Source organism: Temnothorax longispinosus, chromosome 11 (genome assembly GCF_030848805.1).
Source record: "Temnothorax longispinosus isolate EJ_2023e chromosome 11, Tlon_JGU_v1, whole genome shotgun sequence".
Classification (NCBI taxonomy): domain Eukaryota; kingdom Metazoa; phylum Arthropoda; class Insecta; order Hymenoptera; family Formicidae; genus Temnothorax; species Temnothorax longispinosus.
Window position 1 is genome coordinate 18,068,460 of NC_092368.1, and position 24,988 is coordinate 18,093,447.

At 39.4% G+C, this 24,988-nt stretch overlaps 1 protein-coding gene across 1 annotated transcript in view; it reads left to right on the forward strand.

Annotated features, from left to right (window-relative positions):
* Positions 1–24,988, forward strand: part of LOC139821850 (uncharacterized) — a 96,311-nt gene that overhangs the window by 32,154 nt on the left and 39,169 nt on the right. Inside the window, exon 3 of the mRNA XM_071793207.1 lies at positions 9,287–9,404. Coding sequence (XP_071649308.1) covers positions 9,287–9,404 — 118 coding nt within the window. The remainder of the gene's footprint in view (positions 1–9,286; positions 9,405–24,988) is intronic.

Genomic DNA, 24,988 nt, shown 5'->3' on the forward strand with positions numbered 1-24,988 from the left:
GGCGAGAGATTTGATAAGCCACGCCCTGCAACCGCCGACCTTATCACCTACAAGGTTAGGCTTTATCGAAGTTTACAGGTCGGCGAATACGCGCTGGAGTCTTCCGAACGATTGCGAGTAATGCCGTCTCCCGCGCAAGATCATTCCTCTCTCCCTCCTCCTCTCTCTCTCTCTCTCTCTCTTTCTCTCCGCGTGTTCTTGGATATTTTTAAAAAGAGAAGAAACAAAGAGAAGAAGAGAAGAAGAGAAGAAGAGAAGAAGAAAAGAATAAAAGAAGAAAAGAAGAAAAGAAAAAGAAAAGAAGAAAGAAGAAGAGAAGAAGAAATAAATGTTTTCGAGGAAAATCCCGAAATCTTCATCTTTCCATTCCTTTATTTCTGTCATTTATAACTTTTGTTTATATATCCTGCGTGAGAAGGGACGGTATCGCAATTTTTCGAATTATTTTGGATAAAAGCGAGTGCGGGAGAGGTTGAGAAAAAATTCCGCGCGAGAGCCCGCTCGCGAAATGAAAGTTGATTCTTTCGCCCGTCGCTGTTTTGGATTGCCGGGAAAGCTTTTTCGACCGCATTGTCGGTGCAGCCGGCGACGTGACGTTGTAAAATGCATGTCAGCGCGGGCTTTATTAACGATCGCGCGCGCGCACGCGTGACGCGCGTGTATCGCACGGCGATACGCGCCATTGTCTCCCTGATACGCGCGATGTAATACAAATCGCGGCATAATGGAAGAATAGCGGCGCAGAAGTCGATGCCGACCGCTTTATCGCTTTATTATAAACGCTCAGACAAAGGGGATTTATGTGAAGACCGTCCTGTCACCGGCGGGAATTTCCATCCAAATGACGCGGAGCTATGTCAGCGCGACGTTTCATAATTTTTTTTTCATGCATATATATATATGTTCTTCAAAGAGATATATTTTTTCATATACGTTAACTTCAAAGTGCACATTTCAGCGAATAAAATTTTGTATGCAATAACGTGGATGTTTTTTTCGACATTTTCCTTCCCTAACAATAATTCCGCTTGGTATCTGAAGAGAGAAAATGATTTCACATGAGCTTCTACATATATTAGTTTCGTCAGAAGTCTTATAACTTTTGAGTTGAATCGGACTTAATAGAAGCGATACGCGAATGAATGAAATATTACGAGCGACAATCGATGTCATCAAAGTTGTCCGCGGATGTCGACAAGGAGGGATGATTACAGTCGATCAGAGGAGATCGCGTGATCAAAGGCCGGCTGGTAAGCGAAACACGTTCCTTCTGTCAACAAAGACGCTGGTTCACTTTGGCGAAGTCCTTGTCGATATCCTTGCGTGGACAACATGATGACACAAACACCGTCTTCGTCCGCGCAAGGCAATCGATCGTCGAGATCCCTTCTCGATCGCATTAGAGCCGCCGATAACGATGCGTTTGTTTGAATACACAAAGATGGTGGGTAATATAAGCACAGATACCATACACTGGAATTTTTCAATTCTCCTCGCGGCGTAAAATTCGAGCGCAATTAATCGCGCGCGTCGCTTTTAAGGCTAAAAAGCGACGCCCATCGGAAAATTATCAAGCTCTCTTAAATCGATTATCAGCTAAAAAGCACTTAGCGGCGGCCATTTCCACGCTAATAGACAGATACGCTTCAGCGCCGGCGAAGTGGAAGTGAAAAAAGAAGCTAATTATCAACAACTCATTTTGTCCCGACAACTTTCCATAATAATATGAAGATAAATAAAAAGAGCTGAAAGTCGTTTTCTATTTTCTAAACTCCGAATGTATCATATATTATCATTATAAAAAGAGATTGCTTTTCGAAACACATATGATTACAAAAAATTAATAATGTCTTTTAAATTTAACTGTGCCTATATCGAAACGTATAAACCGAAATTGTAAGTTTATATAAAACAACGTAATCGTAAATTTATGTGATGGAAAGAAGATTTCTCTTCAAGCGAAGATTCGTATAATTTTACGAATTCCAAAAGGCTCAAAACATTTTATCATCCTCGGATTCGCGGCGACCCTTCGCGCATCTTGGCGCTAATAAATCTTCGCTCGCGTGATGAGCCCGGCGGACTCCATTAAAATAAAACTACCGGGTGTGTGTGCGAGAGAGAGAAAGAGAGAGAGAAAATCATGGGCTCACTCGCCCGCGATGCGATGAGTCGTAAACGCGCGCGGCGGACCGGAAACGTTGGACCGGCGCCAAGAATCGAAGCTGCGCGCGTGTCTCGACAGATTTGTTGATGCTTCCTGATGTTGCCGACAAAAGGATCGCGAGCGAGAGCCGAAAAATGGTGGATCGACGAGGTCCTCGTCGATTTATTTCCCGTCAATACGCCGCTCCGTTGTTTATCATCCTATCCTCCTCGAGGATGCAACCCGTGCAAACTCGACCGGATGTGGCGATCTATTCTCCGTCGCGGGTAGGATGCGAAATGACTGCAAGAACATGAAGAATAGTTGCAATAAATAAATAAATAAATAAGCAAGCAGAGCGCGGGTACGTAATCTTGCAAAATGCAAGACTGCAGTGTATACGGATGCAAGACAAATGTCTTGGAGATGCAATTACTGCAGAAAATATTTAAGGTGTTTTTTTAAATCCTTTTTTCAATCTTTCTTTTCTCTCGAATATGTATAATATCAGTTTGTGTTGATTTTTGCAAATTTTAATATTTTTCTATATCTTAACAATTGAATTAATTTCTAGATTAGGAAATAACACGTTTAAAAATGGCCGTGTTTTTAAATAAATAAGCAAAAGTACTAATAAACGTTCGTAATCAGATAAATATGAAGATGGAAGAACAGCTCAGGCTCACCGAAAGAAGATAAAATGACAATTTGCGGGAAGTGAAACTTGTTGTGCGATAAAAACGAGGGCGTGTGTAGCTTTTTTAATTCCCCGCGTCTTTATCTAAATCCATCAAAAATGAATCAATGTCGGATTAACCGAACCGGAGACACCGCCGGAAGCATAGACGTAATCCCTTTTTATTCCTATCCTCAATCACGCCGTATCAAGCTATCCGCCCTCCCGCGCCCTCCGACTGCCCCCCCCCTCCTTTCCGTAATTTGCCGACTCGGCAATCTTTCTCTGATCACGGTATAGTTTGAATTTACTGCCTGATCCTGGGAGACGCCGACTTTTACGACGCAAGTAAAGGCGTGTCGCAATGCTCGACATCCCTCGACGAGTTTCCGAGCACTATTTTCGATATTTCTACATTTTTTATGTACGTCGTAAAACTCGAAAAATTCTCTGACGGACTCGAAGGTAACTTCCTCGCCGAAAAAAATTTAGCTCAAATTGCAATTACGGAAATATTGGCCGTGGGAAATTAGGGGTTTGCGGCAAGAAAACTTCCCAAGTGTGCAAGGGAATAACGAAGCGTTACCTTTTTTGGAGTAGTTTCGAGTGGCTCTTACTTCTCATGAGTTTTAATTTTACGAAGTTTCGCAAATTCGAAAAAAATTCAGACTGAAAACTTGCACATCAACGTATAGCTTAACGTATATTTAAAATCATTAATATTCGAAAAACGCTTTAAATAAGAAACTTTTATTCTTAAACTTTGCCACATATTTCTCAAGAAATTAATTTACTAAAATATAACTATTTTTTAAATGATGATATTTAAATAACTAAATAACGATTAATTAGAGAGGTATTCTATTTTTTGGTCGAGATTTCAGCGAAAGTCATTCGGTGTATCAACGCGCTTGGTGAAACATATAAGATCGTTGCCAGGGAACGTCCTGATGGGAAAGCGTATCAGGGCGGAAATGTTGAAAAAGGGGTGCGCGGCAGCCAATTTTTGTGAGTGCATCTTGAAATAATCATAGCTTCGGTAAGTGGAGTTCCTCGTATCTACCATATTCCGCGCATACAGGCCAATTCAAAAGAAAGCTCCTGTTTCGCGCCGCACAAAGGTCCAGATATTCCGAAGCTATTCATTATACGACTTTATATCGTCGGAACTTTTTTTAATAACACTTTGGCGAAGAACTGCGATTTTTGTAGACATCGTCGATGGAGTTATATTGCTGCACAACAGCACTCTGCCATATCTATATTAGATTTACTGCGATATTATACGTTATGTACAATTTTATATCACATGAAAGTAACATATAAACGTTCTAACAATCTCGTAAAGTAATATTGAATACGATAGAGGGTATTACACGCACGAGCAGAAAACATGGGCTGCGATCAGAAACATTGGTAACGGAGTTGCGTGAATTTCCGGGCCGTTCGAACCGGTGCGGCGATTCCTTTATCATGCGGCTTTTTCATTAGAATTACAAACAATTGCCTCGAGAATGCTTTTTAATCCCGGCCAATAAACCAATCGGGCTCGTTCCCGTAGCGGCGTCTTCCAGCCCGGCTGAAGAAGCTCTCACCCTCTTTTTCATCCCTCTCGCCAGAGTTCGACTCTCTTTTGTACTTTCTCTTTCTATTTCTTTTTCCTCATCTTTCCTCTCTTTCCCCTCTTTTTTCCTCTTTCTCTCTCTCTTTCTTCTTTTCTTTTACTCTCCCGAGACCGCCGATAGCGATGCTCGGCTCTCTCGTCGCTTTTTAAAACAATCGGCGCCCGTAAACAACGTCATTCCCAGCCTTTTGTTTCTGCCGCCATCTTGCAGCGAGCTGCAGTTAACATGCTGGTTGTTACTACACGGACAATTATTTTTATTGCTCGCAGTCCGACGTGTTTCCGGCGGCGACGGCGGTTTTAGACATTCATTCATCCTGAGGCAACGGGGTATAATCCGCAACGTTCGTTGCACCTCTATTCGGCTTTCAACAATAAATGTTTATTTTACTTTTCTTTACAAGTCTGTATGTACAATCGCACATACTTACATTTTAAGCGCGTTAACGATTTTTTTTAGTCATTTTACATTTTACAACCTTAACTGTTATTGTGTTTTATTACATACATAATTGTAATGTATTTTTTGATATTATTGTTATTTTATTACGTTCTCGTCACGTAAAAATAAGAATTTAATTTTAAATAAATTGTTGTTCCTAAACAAGAACAAATGTATCTTGCGATATTTAATATAAATATAAAATATTAACGAATGTATGTAATTAAAAAGTAACAGATTTGCAAATATTATTTATAATGACAATTTCAAATATTATTAAACAAATAGGGAGTATAAACACAGAAATAAATATTGTAGAATTTATAAATTTTATATTATATAAACATATACACATATCAATTTACTTTTTACGTTTGTGGTTACGGAAACTTCTGTTAATACTCTCTGTAAGCTCTCTTTAGTTGCATCCACTTAATTAATATGTTCTCATTATCTTCTTTTTCACTTGAAGCCATTGATTTTCTCTCATTTCTTGCTCACGTATGGCCGATTCGAGAAATTGTTATTACCATCGCTATTGTTGTTACTTGGAAACGACGAGAGATTTAGCTAGCGGTCATTCCGCGTGAAAGCTTTAAAGCCTTTGAAAGAGTAGACGAAAGCTCTTAGCATGTCGGAGTCGGTTAGCGGCGAGCGCTAAATGGAACTCGACGATTTAAGAGCGGTATGCAATCAGGTGAAACGCGATTATTTGTCGCAATATTCACGACATTTTCAGCGTTAGAAGGCTTCAGTAAATATGTTGGAAAAAACAAAAAGTTGCACAAAATATAAATCAAAATTTAATTTAAATCTGTATAATTCTAAATAAAAGTTTAATAGAATTTATATATATTCGTGTGTGTGTGTGTGAGTGTGTCATTTAAATTAATTTCTTATATAAGAAATTAAAATATATATGTAAGAAATATCATATACAATATACATATATGCATCAGGAATCTGTATAAAAAAATACGTAGATATTTTTGTTATTATTTTTTTCTATGATATATATTTTTAATATTTAATAAATGACACTGAATTAAATATATTAAAGGATTAAATAATTCCCTTTAATTTAATGTAACCCGAGGCACTTAATCAGACGCTAATTCTCAGTTCACGCCGTTGTCTTACTCGCCGTTTAGACAAACGCCATCATCCCGCGATCATCCCCTTAAGGGGGCTTGTTCCGGGCGCCGGAACGCCGCCCGCCTTTTAATTTTCGCCACGGCAAAAATCTCGAAATCCCGTCGCGATCCCGGGGCGCGAGGGACTCCCGAGGATTAATGGTGCAGGGCTGGCTGGGTGGGCACGGGTGTTGAACAGCGACGATTAAGCGTCGTCGCATAAGAATGCATCCCGAGCGCATAATAATCCCGGGCGATGCCTCATCGTGGCAATAAATGTCTCGCCGAGCGACGCCCGGTGTCATCGCCGCTGAAGGGAAAAGGTGGATAAATTGAAATTATCTTCCGCGCGTACCCCTCCGAAAGAGGGGGGGGGGGACGAGCTGCAACCCACAACTAAACCCGCCATCGCTCCGTCGTCGGTGTTAAGTCATCGTAAACAACGAGTGACGGCTCTGCGAGAGAAAAGCCGGTTGACTTATTACGTCCATCAGAGGACGCGTTCCGGATGACCGGACAATTTCGCGGAGTCGTATAATCTCATTCGTTCAACCGGTAAATATACCAGCGATATACGGCATACGCTATAGCGAGCGAATTTATACCTGTAGCGATGTTCGAGGCCGAGAAGAGAGACGCTTCGTCGAAACGCATCGCGGCGAGGTTTACCGCAAAACTTGATCATTTATCGCTATTTTCATACGCGAGCTGAAGTTCAACCGTGAACGTCGGTTTCTTGCGCGAGTGTGCACGCGCCACGCGCCTTTCATTAGCGGGAGTTGCCAGCCGGAAGGCAGAAGCGCGGTTAAAGTTGGGAAGCTGATTGGAGTACCTCGGCGGTTTACCGCTCTTCCCCGTTCTTTCCCTCCCCCACCCACGTTTATCTCCGCTTCCTCGTCTTTTCTCCCTTCTCCCGCCCATTCTCTCTTCGATCGTTTTCCAACTTTTCGAAAAGTGGCCGCGCTCATTAAGCACCAAAACAAACAATCCCAATGCAATTCAATGATCTTGTTTATTCCCACGAAAGTTACTCTCGCCATATTTGGGCGAAAGAAGCTATTGTTCGATTAGCGTTTCGAATTGCTTTTATCTTCTTGCCGATCGTCTCCCAACTTTTCAGACTCGAGGAATCTCCTTCGCCATTCGGGAATTCGACTTTGCAATTATTTCTGCGGTATGCTTCTCTCTTGGCAGAGAGAGGGGGGGCTTTGTCCGATTTCGCAATTTCAGAATTCACATTTTCGAACCGCGGCTCGTTTCATTTTCAACAAATTAGGAAATAAATTTTATAATTCTATTTTAGTAGGCAAAGTAAGGGCGTTCTAGGCCAGTTTGTGGTGGGGGGTATGACATCACCGGCGTGGTGGGGATGACGTCATCGGCGTGAAGAGGGGATGACGTCATCTGCGTGGAGGCAATGGCGGCATGTTTGCATCATTAATTAAATAATTATATTAATTAAATTAGGTTATAAAAATTATATTAATTTATAGGTTATAAATAATTAAATTAATTGAGTTAGGTTATGATTCATTATAACCTAATTTAATTAATTTAATTATTTATAACCTATAAATTAATATAATTTTTATAACCTAATTTAATTAATATAATTATTTAATTAATTCACGCTGATGACGTCATCCCCACCACGCCGGTGACGTCATACCCCCCACCACAAACTGGCCTAGAACGCCCTTACTTTGCCTACTTATTTTAAAGCAATTTAATTTGACGGACGTAAGGCTTAAAGGGTTAATCAGCGGGGAAAATTAACGGGTGATTTTTTTGCAATAAAAAGATCCGGACGAAAGTTGGCGAGCTCGAAGGAGTCTCATCGATTTTACAATCTACCCCCCTCGCGCAGACTATTATCCCCCTTTCTCTTTTCTTTCTTCTGATAACCCGACGTCTCTCCGCTCCTTTTCTTTTTCTTAATGTAGGTACGTCGCTGATTCGCAGTTAATGAAGCGAGAATGAACGTCGGCAGAGAAGAAAAAAGACGCGTTTTGCAGAAATGGGGAACGTGCGTCCCTAGGAATTTTTTCGCCCCGGCCGTCGAGATAGGAATTTTTTTTGCCGCTCGCGCAAGCGAAAATCTTGCGCGTAAATGGCCCGGCCAGGTTGAAATTATGTAGGTACCGAGAAGCGTGCCCGCGCCGCACTTTTCCCGCTGCTGCAGTTGCGATTCTTCCTCACGTTAGTGTTTCGGAGGAGGGGGAGGGGGCTATCGAGCGCAGAATATTGGACGGTTCATTTCCGGAGTATAATATTAATTTAGATAAAAATCTCATTAAAGCGTGTACGAAATGTGAATTAATCATTGTTAAATTAGTAAATAGCTGTTAATTAATTAGCTAGAAAAAAATAATATTGAAAACAGATATAAGTATAAGATAATCTGACATTTTTCGATAAAAATCATACTTTTTATCAAAGCCGATTACATCAATACAGAACGTCATCGCTTTACTATTCATTTATGTAGTAGATGTGATGTGTATTTCAGAACTTCTTTAATTTTTAAGAAGATGCATGTGTGTGTGAGATGCGTTTTTTTTTTAAGTCTGATACCTCCGGAAAAAAGCTAATATAATGAATCACTGAAGTCTCGCGCTTCTGATAGTAATTTTAATGACAGTTTTCCTGTATAAATTGATTTAAATTTAAATAAACGCAATATTTTCATATTTGATGTTAAATATACATGGTTGATACTAAATACATATGTATTAATACTAGAACTACCAAGAGGATCAAAAAATGATTTGTTTGACATTTTAAAAAATAATTATTATTTATTTTTAAAACATCACAGTTTCTCTGAAATTTTTTCTGATTTTTATTAAAATATACAGATAATTAATTTTATAAACTTGTTTTCTCTTTTTCTTATTTTGATTCCTTCGGTAGAAACAGCTATAAGTTAATCTTTGGTAGTTCTAGTGTTAATATATTTAGTGAACAAAATATGTTAAACAATAATTGTATTAATATAAAATATACATTTTTGAAAAAAGATTTATACATCATATTTATATATTTTTTTACAATACAAAATTAAATTCTAAATTTTATTTCTTCTTATTTTTCTTTTACAACTTGTGTGTATATTTCATGTCGTGATTATTATTTTTCTAAAGCAAGAGCAGCAACCCTCCAAGCTATTGATGAAGGGCTTCTATTGAAATTAATTATTCCGTATAGTAGAATAAACTCCGATGCTCTATCGACTCGTCTGCTTTAATTTCTACTCTTGTTACAGCCTTTTCATTACCGCCGCCTTGTAGTTACGTGAGGTACAGCAGCCTGGAGGATGTGAGGCCGAAGGAGTTGGGCTTCCCTCAATTAGAATTCACGCCCACGGTCGTCTCAAAAATACGGTAAGGCTGCTCTGCTTGCCCCGTTCATTCCTATATAATCACAATCACGCCATTGTTAACTCGCTATTAAAAGGGAAGCGAACGCGCGCCCGCCCTTGCGAATTGTCAAGAGACGGCTTCTTAAAGGGGCCCGAATTTAATTATGCCGGGTCGGTAAGCCCCCCCTCCCCCTTTCCCGCTCTCCTTTCCCTGTCGGAGAGGGAACGGAGTGCCTTCCGCGCACCGAGCGAATCTTCTAATTAGCGATGCGGTGGCTGCCTTTTGCACGCACCGGGGAAAATTTGCGTCGCAAACACGATAGGGTGGGTCCGGGGTCCGGCGTAAAGGGCGAACTCGTTTCAGGCGCGACGCGCGGGCGGAGGGCGTCGTCCTGTTTTGCTTACAACGCAAACTAATTACGCTCGGTAATCGAACGCGCGATCGAATCAGTCAATCAGGAAATTCCACGTCTGAAATCCGCGACGTCGCGGGACAGAGCGATGGCACATGGGAACGCGAGTTAAAATTGACTTGTTAATTATAGAGTGGGATTTTTTTGCGAAACGAAAAGAAACAAAGGGAAAGAGATATTTCCAAATTTCCAGAAAAATAAAAAAATATCTACAGATTGCTGAACTAATTCTGGTCAAAATCTTTCTGTGGAATAATTTAAAGTAGCTTGAGAGTTGCATCATTACACTATTGATTTAATCAGACTCATCGATTATTCCTTTTACATAATTTAACATTTATCATTTACTAGTTATTATTAATTATTTTTTATTATATCCGGAAGAATGAGAGGCGAGACTAAATAAAATTGGGAACATCTGAAAAGTCCGCCGTGAATATTTCGTTGTCAATTATATTAGTAAAAGTCGTACAGCTGCAAATAACAATTTATTAATAAAAGATCGATTTTTATACATGCTGCAATGCGCGCGTCGCGCGAGTATAAAACACGTTACGTATTTTAATTAGACTGACGACATATGTGGAGCAATGTTCGGCGTTCGATATTAATTAACGACTAATTATAAAGCAATATTTGTGCGACCGAAATCATACGACGTATTCTCGTCAGTGATATCTCTTAGTACGGAGATGATGGACTTAAATATCCTATATATGCAAACCGTGAGCGATGCAAGGATATTTCACATTACTATTATTATTATATTATGCATCGTTATTATTATCACAACCACTTCTGACAGAATCTGCGAGCGGCTGGTATGATTTGCAAATATTTGCCGTTGACTTCGAATATCGATTTTGAAATACTGATTACACGGGTGAAAGAAGAACCAGCGGGCGGGAACGGAGGTGGGGGGAATGGAGAAATGGAACGATGGGTAAAATTGATTCGTGGGCAAACAGGCGGTGGACGCAGCGAGCTAGAAAAATTGTATTGACTGGCCAAATAATTCGCCGCGCATGAACCTCCGTTGCCCGACATTATTTAAACAAGAAATGTTTGTCTGCGGTGCCGGCCGCAAGAATGCACATTTAATTGAAGGGCCCAGGCAGTCGCGCTATTTCAGCGGCGAATTTTGGAGATTCCCGAGGTATCCCGTGGATCCGGTGAAATCCTCAGGATTCTCAGGATACACACACACACACACACACCCACCTACGGATTCTCAAAGATTAGCTATAACTCACAGAGATTCCGGGATGTCCTCTGAGATCTCTCGAGATACGTTATAGATATGACGATCACGTTTGAATGCGCGCGAAGCCAAGAGTCGAATTAACTTCCTCGTCAGATCGAACGTCAGTCGGCGCTCTTGAGCTTTTTGCTTAAAAGAACGCGACGTTTTACGTAATATGCAAGATACGAAAGTTCGAAGAGTTATTCAAATTTAAAGAGCCTGCTGTCACTTATACGCTGTTTATTATACGTTTTAATAAGCTGCTCTTCTTTAAAAGTTGAGAGCGCGAATTTAATCTCGAAACATGTGCTCGCAACGTCATGCATTTTAGATCTGATTAAAGACTCTTGGAAACACATAAATATATAGATAAAGAAGATTTAAATACGTATAAAGATAAAGATAAGTTTTAAAGAATCCAGATTATTTATTAGATGAAATAAGTAATATTAATCAGTAACAAAATATGCTATACATACATTTAGTTACAAATAATAGCCGGTATATTTGGTAATCCTGTAATTAACGTTTATGCGAGAAGAATAAATTAATTATTATTAATCACTCCACTCTCTATTTTTCTGATTACCAGTTTGACCGAGCGTCAGTCTAGATCAGATTCAATTTATGTTTAATAGATCGCTGTTTAATAAGGCTCCCAATTTCGCTCCGAAACGACATTTCAGATCTGAGGTAAAGCCGCAAAACACGAAGGCACCTTAGTCGATCGTCTCGATATTCCGCCGTCGTAGCGACGAGTATTACAGAGCAGAGGCGCGGCTGCGGTATCGCATCGTGCACACTCATGCATCAGGGTACGTCCTGATACAAAGGAACGTGTCCTGTATGACGTGCCAAGGCTCCGACTGATCTCTCTCTATCTCTCTCCCTCTCTCTCCTCCCCCTTCCACCCTCCCCCATCACTCTCTCTGATTCTGGCTTTCTCTTTCGCTCCTAATATCTGTCTTCTCTTCTATACATCGCGTATAGAGCAACAATAATTTAGTTATTGAGACCGCCGATAACGTTGCGGCCGGGACGGCCACTGATGTAGCTTGATTAACGAAAATTCTCCTTACTCCACAACGGGCACGTGTTCCGTGTGTATGTACGAGCATTCGCCCGGCCGATGTTTACGCGGGCACCTCTGGACGCCGCGGGCGGAATTAACCGGCGCGATGCGGTGTAATTGAAGCACCACCGGGGGAAATGGTATCTCCCACCTCGTGGAGGATAATTATCGCAGAGAAAGGGAAAAGGTTCGGTATAGCGCGTCTTGGTTTACCTCTAATATCTCTGTAGATAATTTTCACGGAACAATCGGTAAATATCAGAAAGTGTCAGATTTATTTAACATTAATTAACGTTTTGCTATCATTGTTAGCTTCAACTTAATATACCCTGTTATTGTTATCTTTGACTTACTATAAAAGATACATGTGAAACATTTCCGGCGTTATTCTATGACACTTACCCACTATCTTTTAAAGAAGATCTTAAGCGGCTTACAAGTTCATCTGATGTCCCTCCATTAAATTTTTTCTTCAGAAAAGCTTGAAAAGTAAAATTATGCCACACTGGATTCTATACAAGATCTACATCAAAAGATGGTGAATGAACAATATCGCCGGAAATATTTCAAAATCTCCAATATTGAAAAAAGTCTTTATTATTGTATAAATGTATAGAGACATCCGCTCAAATTAAAAAGAAACAATTGTAAAGAGAATTGAAGGATCTTTAACCTTTGTTGTGCACACCTCTTCAAAATTACGTATTGTGCACAGGGGGTCTATTAGACCCCAGTCACTTTTAAACGTTTATTACAAACGTACAATTCGTTATTTTGACTCAAACAAAATTGCTGGCTATTGTTCAAAGCTTCCAAAATAAGGTCTAATAGGTTTCATTAATATTTTGCAACATAAAAGAATTATAAATGATATGTTAACTAAAAAAACCGAAAAATGGACTTTTCACTTAAAAATGCATAAAAAATTCAATTTTTAATATTTTTTAATAATTTTTGCGGGATTACTTTCTTGAAATACTACACTTTCAAGGAAAAATATTAGTTTATAGCGGAGTTGAAAAAAGTATATTTATATTGCTATGAAATCACGCGTTTTTCAACTTCTCACCACTGCCAAGAGCAGACTAAAGCCAGGCGGGCAAAACTATGTATAGAATCTTGAAGTGTTATCCCTAAACTACAGGTAAATGGCAGCACAGGTCCCGATCCGCATTGTACGTATTAGAAAAACGCGTTTGAAAATACGCTGGGGTCTAAAAGACCCAGTGTGCACAACAAAGGTTAAAACTGTATCACTTAACTCCTATTGCCGTTTCAGATTTTTGAAAGAGTAGCTACCCTGATCAAAAGAATGTAGCAGAGCACAGTTGAATTTATCACAATTATATTTCTCTTAAAAACAAAATTGATGTTGACTTGTTCGAAAATTTTTGTTGACTTGTCCAGTATATATAGATAAATTCATTTTAATCACAAAGCGAAAAAAAGGCGTGGTATTCTACAGATATCTTCTCATATTTTTTTAGCAATCTTTTGGAAAAAGGTTGAATTCCGATATCTCAATAAACCAGAGAATCCCGTGTAGGTCTTGTATTTTAAATAGCTTCACAGATTTTTCAGAAACGCTCTTAGAAAACTTAGATATCCTGAAAAAAGTCTAAGAGGCTTATGAAGAATTCAAATCATTTTCGATCCCAGAAAGAAGACTCCCAAGAAACGATCGGATCTTCTCGGTTTCTGGAGCAGCTGGGAATTTCTGTATTCTCGGAGCGAATCCCGCGGGAAATATTGTCGGGCGTCTCCGAAGATTTTTATAGAGCGGACGACGAGCGGGGAATGTCGAACGAGTAACGACTATTTCTCGGCGGAAAATAATCGCGCGGTCTCGCCCGGGGTCTCGCGAGTTCGCCGTGCGCCAAGCAAACGTGCCGGGAGTTACCCAGTCGAGAGGATTCCGCCATTTTAAACGACAATTCGCATTAGCACGGGCTACAGAGCGACTGATTGCCACGGACTTCTCATCCGCTCTTTGATAGTTCCGCGCGCCAAGTTTTGGCCGCGAAGCTCCGTCAAAGCCACCGGAACTCAGCGTAAACTCATCCATTCCGGCCGCAAAACTTCCCCGGGAACTGTCGCTGTCATCGTGCCAAATCGTCGTCGTGCCGGGGAACTGCGGACGCGGACGCGGACGCGGAACGTCGGGAACCGGGAATCGACAGGCCGACTGCCGGGAGATTAGCTTAAAAGTTTAACTCTATAAGCCTGTGTGGAACGACGATAATGATCATAAATCTATGAGGATTATGTGCATCTTTGTTTCCAAACCAAGTTAAATGGCGAGAACGTCTTACAAGTTCTGTCTTGAGTTAGTGAACTCTCCGGAAGGGAGAGAGATTCATTCAAATTTTATAAACCAATTTTAGAAACTGATTTATAAGTTATGATAAATAATTTTGGGCAAATTCATGTAGAAACAAATCATATCTACATTTTTATATTACTATGATGCATTACAAAGAATAGGAGTTTTTCTTCAAATTTTCTCGGATGCAATGACACTCCCTTTGTTTAATAACAAAGGCGACAATAAAAAAAATAAGAAAAGATAGAAATTCCAGCTGAGTGCTGTTCCCGGAAACGTATAATTCTAATTCCTCAAGTAGCAATTCATTCCATCCCCGAAGGAACGATAAAGGGCGAAGGTCGGACGAAGGCTAGACATTTAAATTAAGTGGCTTCCTTCGAAATTAGATCAGGGAAAATGTTCACCGTGAGTGTTTTCCGTCGCCATGACTTGACCAGAATATTTCGATCGAATAAGAGAGTGTAATTGGACCATATACGATTTTGAGAAAGAAATCCAGAGAAAAGAGATTTTTAACAAAAGTTGAATGATTTGTATGCGTATGTGAGTATGTGTATGTGGAATTTTTTTTAAATATTGTTATATTTATAATGAATTTTTCACGAATTATGAATTTACTTCTCCAAAAAATTTTTGTCTTAAACTTTCCTTCCACTTTACTCGAAATTACTTAAATAGTAGTTAACAAAACTACTATTTAAGTAATAATTTATAAGAAATAATAAACAGAAGTCACACATATAATTTAAAGACTTTTAAGTATGTGATTTGGATGAATAACTTTTGACAATTTTAATTCCAAATTCTAAATTTGTTCTGACTTTTTCTGATTCGTACAAATAAATGTAAAATAAATTCATTCTTTATTTTCTTTTTGATTCTCCAATCTATTTTTACTCCTTATTATATTGGCTAATATCTGCGAGATTTTTCCAACGGTAAAGATGATACGCTTGATAGGTATCGGCGAGCTGATAACCTGAATTTATTTGCAAAGTATATGAGAGAGATCGCCAATATTTGTTATTAGCAATTATACGTCGATTTCAAGGAAATATTCCACTCTCCGTGCCTTCAAGCAGTTTACAATATATATCGTGTTACAACATGTAGAAGCTGTGTATCGATAAAGTTGGGATACTCGGAGAGCCTCACATTTTTCGACATAATTAAATTTATGTTTTCATAATTTTTATATCTTTTATAAGTAAGTACTTGAAAGAAATTCTCCATAGCGATACAAGAGTTTCGAGAAATATTCTACCGGCATCTCTCTTAATATATTTTAATAATTACATAACGCGTTTAAGCCTTTATTTTATTCTTACAAAAATAATTAAACTATTTCAACTTGAAATATTTTAGGTAAAGTATAATTTGCACACTATTTTCTGTGAATTTAATTTTATTGAAATTACATCATTACGTGGCTTCTCGATTATTGAGCTTTCACAAATTGTATTGTTAGATTCCACTTCAATCTTGCACGCAACGTTTCAATCGATTGTTAGTATCGGTTTACGATTAAACGCTCGCGCTTTCCATAACGTGCTTTCCACAACGTGCGAGATAATTTTAGTCATCAAGACGCAAATCGACGCCCTTGTTTCGCTCACGCTACATTTATTCGCTATTAGTGATACATGATTTAGCCCGGCCTCTCTCCCTGACCCTTTCCGGTCTACGAATTCTCTCCGCCGTTCCTTCCGCGCTATCGCCGCACTATCCCTCATAATTCGCGACGATATCATTATTATGCGTCGATGTTCTACAATACTTCAGATAACATTAAGAACGTAAACTGAAAAAAATTAAAGTGAAATAAATAATTCGTTAATTGTGAGACACATTTAATAGAAAACAAATTTATGATGTAACTTTTAGCAGTTTGTTTCAAATTGATTCGGAATTTCTCTCTCAAAAGTTCCGTTATTTTCAGGCAAACTCATTAAATATCACGCAGGTTTTTGGGAGCGTCATAAATCTCTTTTTCAAAAGACAACCGAGTTCGATTCATAGTTTAGCTAAAAATAATATTGATATTACAAGTTCGAAAGTTGAGTTTTTTAAATTGACTGACGATAAAAAGTTCAACTCGGTTTCGGAGCTTGAGATCGATCAGTACCGGCGTGTTCTTGCGAGAACCGAAAGAAGCAGTTAAAGGCGCCTCCGTTGACGCGCGGGACGCTCGCACATGCATCGGAATTGCAAATGCTATCAGTGGGATAAAAATTGGCTGTCACCTGACGCGAAACGAAAAGAGGAAAAAGAGTGGCAGCTCGTCGTCTGGAAAAAGGCGTGGGGGCAGATGATGGGGGCGGGAGAGGGTGGAGAGCGGGCGTGGAGCGCCCGGTTGAAATTAATTTCCATCGCGCTTGCTTTCTCTCTCTCTCTCTCTCTCTCTCTCTCTCTCTCTCTCTCAAATATTCCAAATTTTGTAAAAGACACGTCTCGTGCCGTCGGATATGGAAATCGATCCCTGGCGATTATTTCTCGATCGAGGGGGTCGGCGACGTAACGAACTCGGAAAAATGCGTCGGGACGCGCTGCAGTGACAATTTACTCGGCTAAATGCGTAACAGACTATCCGGGATGTATTTTAAATCCCCGGTTCGTGAATGTGCATGTGCCATGCGCGCGTAGGACATATATCTATATTTTTTTAATAATAATTTTTCTTTCAAACGCACGCACGACACTCTTGTGTGACAGGTTGTGTGAAACCTGTTAAATATTTAAATTAATCCTTTTACACACACACGCGCGTGCGGTCGCCGGTCTTTTTCGAAAGCCCGCAATAAATAACTCGACAGCCCTGTTTCCGTTGCAAAACTAATTTCGCGCCGCGCCGGCGGGGACTCAGGTGGGTCGCGACAAACCGCGCGCAACTCTCGGCTTGAATAATTTCTGTTTTAGTGAAAAAAAAAGACACGGTATTTCGGAATTAAAGCGGCAGAATCGGACGGACGTGCAAATTATCTGTTCCTATTTATATTTGATGTATCAAATTACAGTCCTCGCGGAATGTTTGACAATCGACGACAAGCGAATATGTGTTTCCTGTGAAATTTTTAGAATTCTTTTTTAGTAAAAATGTTGCAAAAAATTCCTTTTATACTTATTTAAATTATAACATTTTATGCAATAAATCTCAAATTAAAGCTCTATTAAAATAAAATTATAATTGTTTGCAAAACCAATTATATTGAAAAGAAATATATTCTCTTCAGTGTATTCTAATAAAATAATATCTGAGAAAGTAACTTTCTGAAGAGACGTCACGTTTCGCTTAGAAAAAAAATCCACGAATGCGATATAAATATTACGATACAAATCGTTGAATTTATACAGATGATCGGCGATGAGAAAGTCGCACGGTCTCTTCGAGAGTTGATAATCGGCCAGAGAGATTCGCGAGAGATAGGCGCGGCTGCAATTCTAATAATGCACTCGAGGAAGCACGTCGTTTTGGTGCAACAGGTGACGCGACTCGAAATTGTCAGCGTTTCATCTGATGATAAAATCAGGCCACATAGGTTGTACAATGCAGACGAGGAGCTTGCCTCGTTCCTGAAATCGGCCCGCGATGCAATCAGGCGTTTCAGCGCCGATATGCATCGGACCAGTTGCACTAGCGCGCGCGTCGCCTCTGTGTTTTACAAATCACGCGATTCTCCTTCTATCAATATATACTTTATCAAATAACGTAAAAAACTTCGTTAACGGAAGATCTCCAGGAAGGAAGAGCTCAAATTGTAATTTAAACCGTTACAGATATATATTTTTAAATTAGATACTATATATATATTTTTATTCGCGGAACGAAAACACTAAATATTTAAGCGATTTTAAAGAGGATATGTGAAAGTGATTATATTAAGTAACAGATTATTTCTTGCAGTCTTGGACATTTTAAAACTTCAAACCAGGAACATCACATTTTACCCTGTCTTTCTTCAACACATAAATCGGACACAAGTGGAAGGATTAATTTATTGTAATACCCGTGGAAGATTTTGGCGCCACTCATCATCCACTTTGCGAACGAGCGAGATAAGATTTTTCGGAAATTTATCGGGGCGTCGTAGTGCTGCCGTTCGAGCTTTAGGGCTCTCATTTTCGCCGGCACGCTTATCGAGCCGAAACCTTATCGAGTCGCGAGAAAAGATCGGGGATCTATCGGGGTGGAGGCGGCCGAAAGAAAATGTCCGACCTGTAAAATGCAGAGACGCGTATAGGTAACTCTTTCCCCCCCCCCCTTCTCCTTTGTTTTCTCTCCCTCCTCGCGTTCTTGGACAATTTATCAGGGATTTCGGTTCGAATCCTGCGGGCTATCGTTTCGCGCGCACACGACCTATATTTTTTACAATTTTTTTTTCCCTCCAAGCCGTTTTTCACGCCGCGAGTCCGTGCGGGTTTTATCGAACTTATCCCGAAAATAACGCCATATAATTTACCGGACAGAATGGGGAGGAGGAAAATAAGCTGCGGCTTATTTTATCGATCCCTTGAATCTTCGGCTATTAGTATCTTTTTTGCGTTTTTAACATCTTCAGTACCATTTAGTTATAGAGTCAATAAATCTCTGCTTTTTATATCTCGAAGCTATTAAATTTTCAAATTCCAGAGAAAGAATACCAGAGTATCTAATTCCTCGAATAGGTAAAATTGAAAATTTTTGAATTGTAAGTTTCAGCTTAGAAAAATTTTATCTTTGTGTTAAAGAATGCTCTTCTCTTATCTTTCATTAATAGAAATTAAATTTTATAAAAAATATATATTTATTAGAATTGGGAGATAAATCGTTTTCATATTCAACGAGTTTATGAAGTTAGTACATCGATCGATACCTCCAATCGTGTGTGTCAAGTTATTATAATGTAAACTTCGCTTAAGGGTTCCGATCGTAAATTAGTCTCCCCGCGACACGGAAGTCGACCGCGAACCCGCCAATAACTCATCACACACCATCGAAAGCCACTTATGATGACGACTCGACTGTCTTTCTCCGATCAGGAGAAGGGTACCTTATACCTTATCTAATGCAGGATCGCGATTCAATAAGTTCAAGGAATTCGCAGAGAAGGTTCCTAAATTTATAAGAAAAAAAACTAGAGGCGGATCGCGTGGGGGATCCGATGGCTCGATAAGTCCGCGGGATCTGAGGGTTTGATCAGATGGAGCCAGAAATCTATGAAGTTCTAAAAATCTCTAGAATCTCCGGAGAGTCTCAGAATAACCCTCGGGGAGAAAAACGTCGCGCCACTTCGCGGCCGCCATTCAGCCCGGGGAATAACGGGCGAGGAGGGCGATTTCCAATCTTTGTGCCCGAAAATCGTCCTTTATCCCTCAGCCAGAATCACCGGCCGGGAGGAAAGAAGTATAAGGATATAACATCGTCCGGGAAAACTTCCCCCGTTGCCCTCTTTCCCCTGGCCGGGCCCAGGCCAGGAGCCGAGAAGACCGAGTTCTCGAGCCAGAGGGTATAGTTCGGATTACAGGCAAAATACGTCGAAATCGAATTCCTTCATCCCGTGCGGCCGGCTTTCTCCCTTCCTTTGTGCGTCGTCTCCTTGCGAAAACATTGTGATGAAATGTCCGTTCTATTTATCTGTTTTATTTATAAAAATGATAGAGTAGTGTAAATCGCAACCTGACGTTTAAAATTGCCATTCGTATGTTAAATACGAAAAATTGCCATTCGTATGTTAAATTGGGATTAAGATATATAAAATTTTTTGTAGGAGCGCTTAAATAAGGCGAAGATACAATTACGAAATTATAGCAAAACTGTCTATATTTTTATATTCTCCTCTCTCTTTCTTATCACTAGATTAATATATTCAAATTATCTGTTTTGTTAACTCTTCTACTTTCTCTCTTTTTATGCTTTTCATTGATATGATCAGCTATTATTTTCCATCGTTTTTTTTTTCAAAATAAGCTCTTTTGAATTTTAATTACGGTTTAAAAAAGTAAGTCTTTTTTGCAACCTTGATTGTGCTCGTATCTTTTCACAATTATAATTTTTCTTAACTGATCAAAGTATAGTCTATTCATTTCTGATATAAGAAAGGACTTATAAGAATTGGTTCAGTATATAGGAGAAAAGGTATATAAAGATGAAAAACATGATTTTATAGGAGAGCACTTCAAAAGTTTTGATGCTTTGGTGTCACGATCTCATATTTCTTGCAGCAATTTGTCCTCTTTTTCTTTATCTATTTCAAATCGAGACTGCAGGTGAAAGCTACCAAGAGACAATTTAAATAATGAAACAAATTTCTTTAATTATCTCTTAATAATCTACTTTTAATTATTCAAATGAAATTATTCGAAAGGATTATTTGTCCAATTTTATTTTGAGATAGATATATTAAAAAATTATTTTATACAGCTAAAAATGTTATACAAGAAACAATGTACTTCGGTAAAGAAATTTTTTAAAATTAATATTCTTGTTATTTTTAAGTGCCGTACTTTCTCTTGAAATACGTGACCGCTTAATTACGTGAATCTTCCATTCACTCTCTCGGATCTTGAATCCTATATTAAGCCAAATCCTATATGGTAAGTCGGGATAAAAACGGCCATCAAAAATAATTAAACAACGTACGCGGGACTCGCGCTACGACAGAGGGATTGTAGCGAATAAAGTCTCGAAATTTCGTGGCTTCCATCCATTTTGTCGTTTCGCCCTTGCCTTTCGCCGCTTTACTCTATTTGGCGCAAGAATAAACTCCCGTTGAGAAGATAAAGAGTTGGCCGGCTGCACAGAAAAAGAAGGATGCGAGAGGAACGTGACAAAGAATATTGCGGAGGAAATAGATCGGAGGATGCGACAGCAGTTTGACAACGTAAACACGGCTGCCTTATGAGTCAAGAACGCTTAATCCAGTCGAGAATGAAAAGCATTTTTGCAGATATCAAAAATTTTATTTGATAGAGGGGGGAGAGAGAAAAGAGCATTCTAATTATTGTCTTTGCGCATTATCTCAACAAAAGATAAAAAAATAGTTTATTATTTGATTTAAAAATTATTTTCAAGTATTTTTAAAAAGTTCTCTTACGTCATTAGTTACAAATTTGAGATACCTAAATTGTTAAATGGAAAATAAAACTCAAAGATTGCTTAAATAATAGTCTGTTTAAAGTCACGAGACCTCCCCGTTTTGTTTAGTTTTTAAAAAATAAACCTAATAATTACTGTAAAATCATTAAAATGACATATAAACGTCTATATACAGTGGTTATCAAGGAGTTTCTAAAAACAAATCTTTTTTCATCTCCTTATCACTCAGAGGATCTTTCTTTATCTCGATATGATTTTATACATGAATTTTGAGGGAATATACCTTTTCCCCAGAAATTCCACCGCGATAATGGCGTCCGACTCGTCTCTTTTTCGGTCGAAAGTAATTCAGTGATCGAGGCGTTGAAGCGCCGCGACGGATGAAATCCCGGGGGGGATAGGAGAGTCGGGAGGGAAGACAGCCGAGAGTTCTCGGGGAAGAATCCATTCGCCATTCTTCCAGATGGCTATTCAGCTACATGTTAAATGGTGGTATCCCCTCACACCCCCTGGACTCGCCCGGGACTCATCATTTGTCTCATTCTGCATCCCGCGACGTCCTCTTTTCGCAACCGTCTCGCAACGAAGAGCTGTGCACTCTCTCTATCTCTCTCTCTCTCTCCCTCTTTCTCTCTGTGTCTGTCTCTCTGTCGCTCTCTCCCACCGCCACACCTCTGGACACCCGCGGTAGCCATCTTGCCGCCCTTTTCTACGTGCCCATTGTTACTGGCCCTTCATTGTCTCCCGTCGACGTAACTCGCTCGACCGGCACACGCTCGCGTCGGAAGCGGAAACGTTGGGGGCGCGTCTGCTCGTGTTCCGCGTTCCGCTCGCGAAAAAAAAAGAGAGAAAAACAGGGAAAATCCACGAAAATTGCGGTGAGGTGAAAGCTAAAACGTTATACGTGCATAGTCGACACTAATTTAAATGTCTAATTAATTACTGAGTGATACTACTGATTACATTAAGGTAGCATTTTAAATATGAGCGGAATCAGTTTTTCTCTTTAGAGTCGAAATTTCACGTTAAATATATATATATTCCGTATATTCTAAAAAACTTCTTAACGTTCTACGTCGAATATCTTTATGAACAATTTAATTAAATTACTGTTTTAATTAAAATAAAATTTACAAAACAAACAATTTATCAGTATGACTAACACATACTTATAAAATTTTTGTCAGAGAAGCTGTATTTTATAATGTAATTTCAGTCATTTGATGTAAAACAATCTCGCAAAAAAATAAAAACCTTTTTTTTTTAAATGCAATTAATAATGAAATAAACGTATCGAGTTTTCGCCGTCTGACCATCAGATATCGTTATTTCTACTCCCTCCCGCGTATATGAAATCACGTCGAGCAACCACGCGTGCAAAACTGGCATGATCGACGTACGAATAAGGGCAAAATTCACGGATGAATTACATGGCGCCAACCGAACGTTTGGAATTCTCGTTTATCAAATACGTGACGTCTTTAGCCGCTTAAATTAAACGAGCCCCGTTGTAACTACTCCGAATACGAACATTTATCTTCGTACAGTAACCGGTCCCCCTGTTTCCCGACGTGCCTTTAGATGCCCTTTGCGATACTCGTTTTTCGTTATGTCAAACGGCATCCCCCTTCTTCCATTCGCCACGACCCTTAATGATCCCGATATTCATCTTATTTAAAGAGATGCGAAGAAATGTGCCGCGAGAGCATTGATCATTAAGCCCACTTTAGACGATTTATAACTCGCGTGAGATTTCATGGTGGAATTTTATTTATAATTTTTTCGTGCCATATATCCTGACGTATATGATGTATATTCTGATTTTTCAAGTATCTTTTACATATATTGTACACGGCTCATGAGATTATGAATAGAATTACATCCTAAATTTAGACGCGAAATTTCAGATCGCCTAAAGTGGATTTAAAATTGAACGAAGAAACGAGGCTTTTTATGGCCTCGCGCGAAACACGTGCATCACACCGAATGTACTGAAATAGGAATCGTTCGATTTCCTTATGCTGAACAGGTTGAAAGGAAGCCCGTGGGATTTCGCGCGATTCTGCCGCTTTCGCGCCGTGGATATATTTTTGAAGATTGGCAATTCGCGAGGTATCGCGCGCAGAGCGCGTAATATCAGACGAATAACATTAGACGAACAGTCGGAATTTTATCCGAATTAATAACGGCGAGGCGGAACCAACGTTTGACGTTAGCTACGGCTTCTTCGAGCTTTCGGGGATCAAAGACTTAGTTTAATTAGAAGCGTTCTCTATCTCCTGTAGGAAAAGCGTCGCGCGCCGGGGCGCGCTTCAAAGCGCGGCCATAATCCGCGCGTTAACGAGCCTGGCGCACTAAAATCGTTACTTTGACGCGTCGCAATTATTTATTGTGACGAGAGTCTGCTAAATTGGCTTCTTGCGATCTACGACGAAAGACACCGTGATCAAAGCGCGTATTTACTTTAATCAGTCGGCGGGATCGCTACGCTGCGCTTACTATTTGAGGGGATTAACGCGAATCCGGAATGTCGTGCGAGTATTTAAGTGACAAGCAGCGAGAAATAATTGTCAGCTGAAGGATTGAGAAAGCGATTTTACAGACCTTTCGTCCAGGAGCGAAATTAATCATCGAAATTAATCTTCGCGTAATAAATTAATTTCAAAACAAAAAAATGATTGATCGTGTTATTTTTTTCTTGTAATTTAGTTGCAAGACAATATATATTTTTGGTCTAAAAGTCCAACACGTCTATCTTGATATTATCTTTAAAATAATATTGAAGAAGAAATTACATACATATATATATATATATATATAATATATCCTGATGTTATATACCGAAAATCTCCTCATTAAAGTTATTTAAATTTAAAAATAGAATTAGTTATAGTTAACAAAAAAAGTCGAGAACAAAATATATTTTTGATCTGAGAGTCCAATACATCCTAAGTATTATTATTCGTATAATCCACCTATTTTGTTATTATCTTTTTAAAATAATATTAAAGAAAAAATTGTACATATAATATCTTGATGTTAACAAATGTTAACAATGTTAACAATGAGCTTCCCTCATTAAATTTATTTAAATTTGAAAATTAGTTGTAATTAACAGGAGAAGTTGTGCTTTTGAGCCTATCAGAGATGCTGCGCGACGAAGACAAATAATGGACCGAAGCAATAATTGTATCGCTCTGTGACTAAAATGATGAGGCTTCGACCATGAAATGGGCTGTTCTCGTGACAGCACTCTTCAAGCAAAAAGCGGAGGCATCACCCGCATCACACGAGCTAGAGGTCAATAATTCGGGGGAAGATGCAACGCGATGCGACGCCGACACCGGGTGAAGTGGCACTCTCGCGAAATCCGACGCTCTCTCGACGCTCGCGTGACAGCGCCACGCCGCACCGCGCCGCGCCGCGTCTTCTGAAATTTCACGCCCAAGTGTAAGATGCTGTAAGCTGGAACGCCCGCGT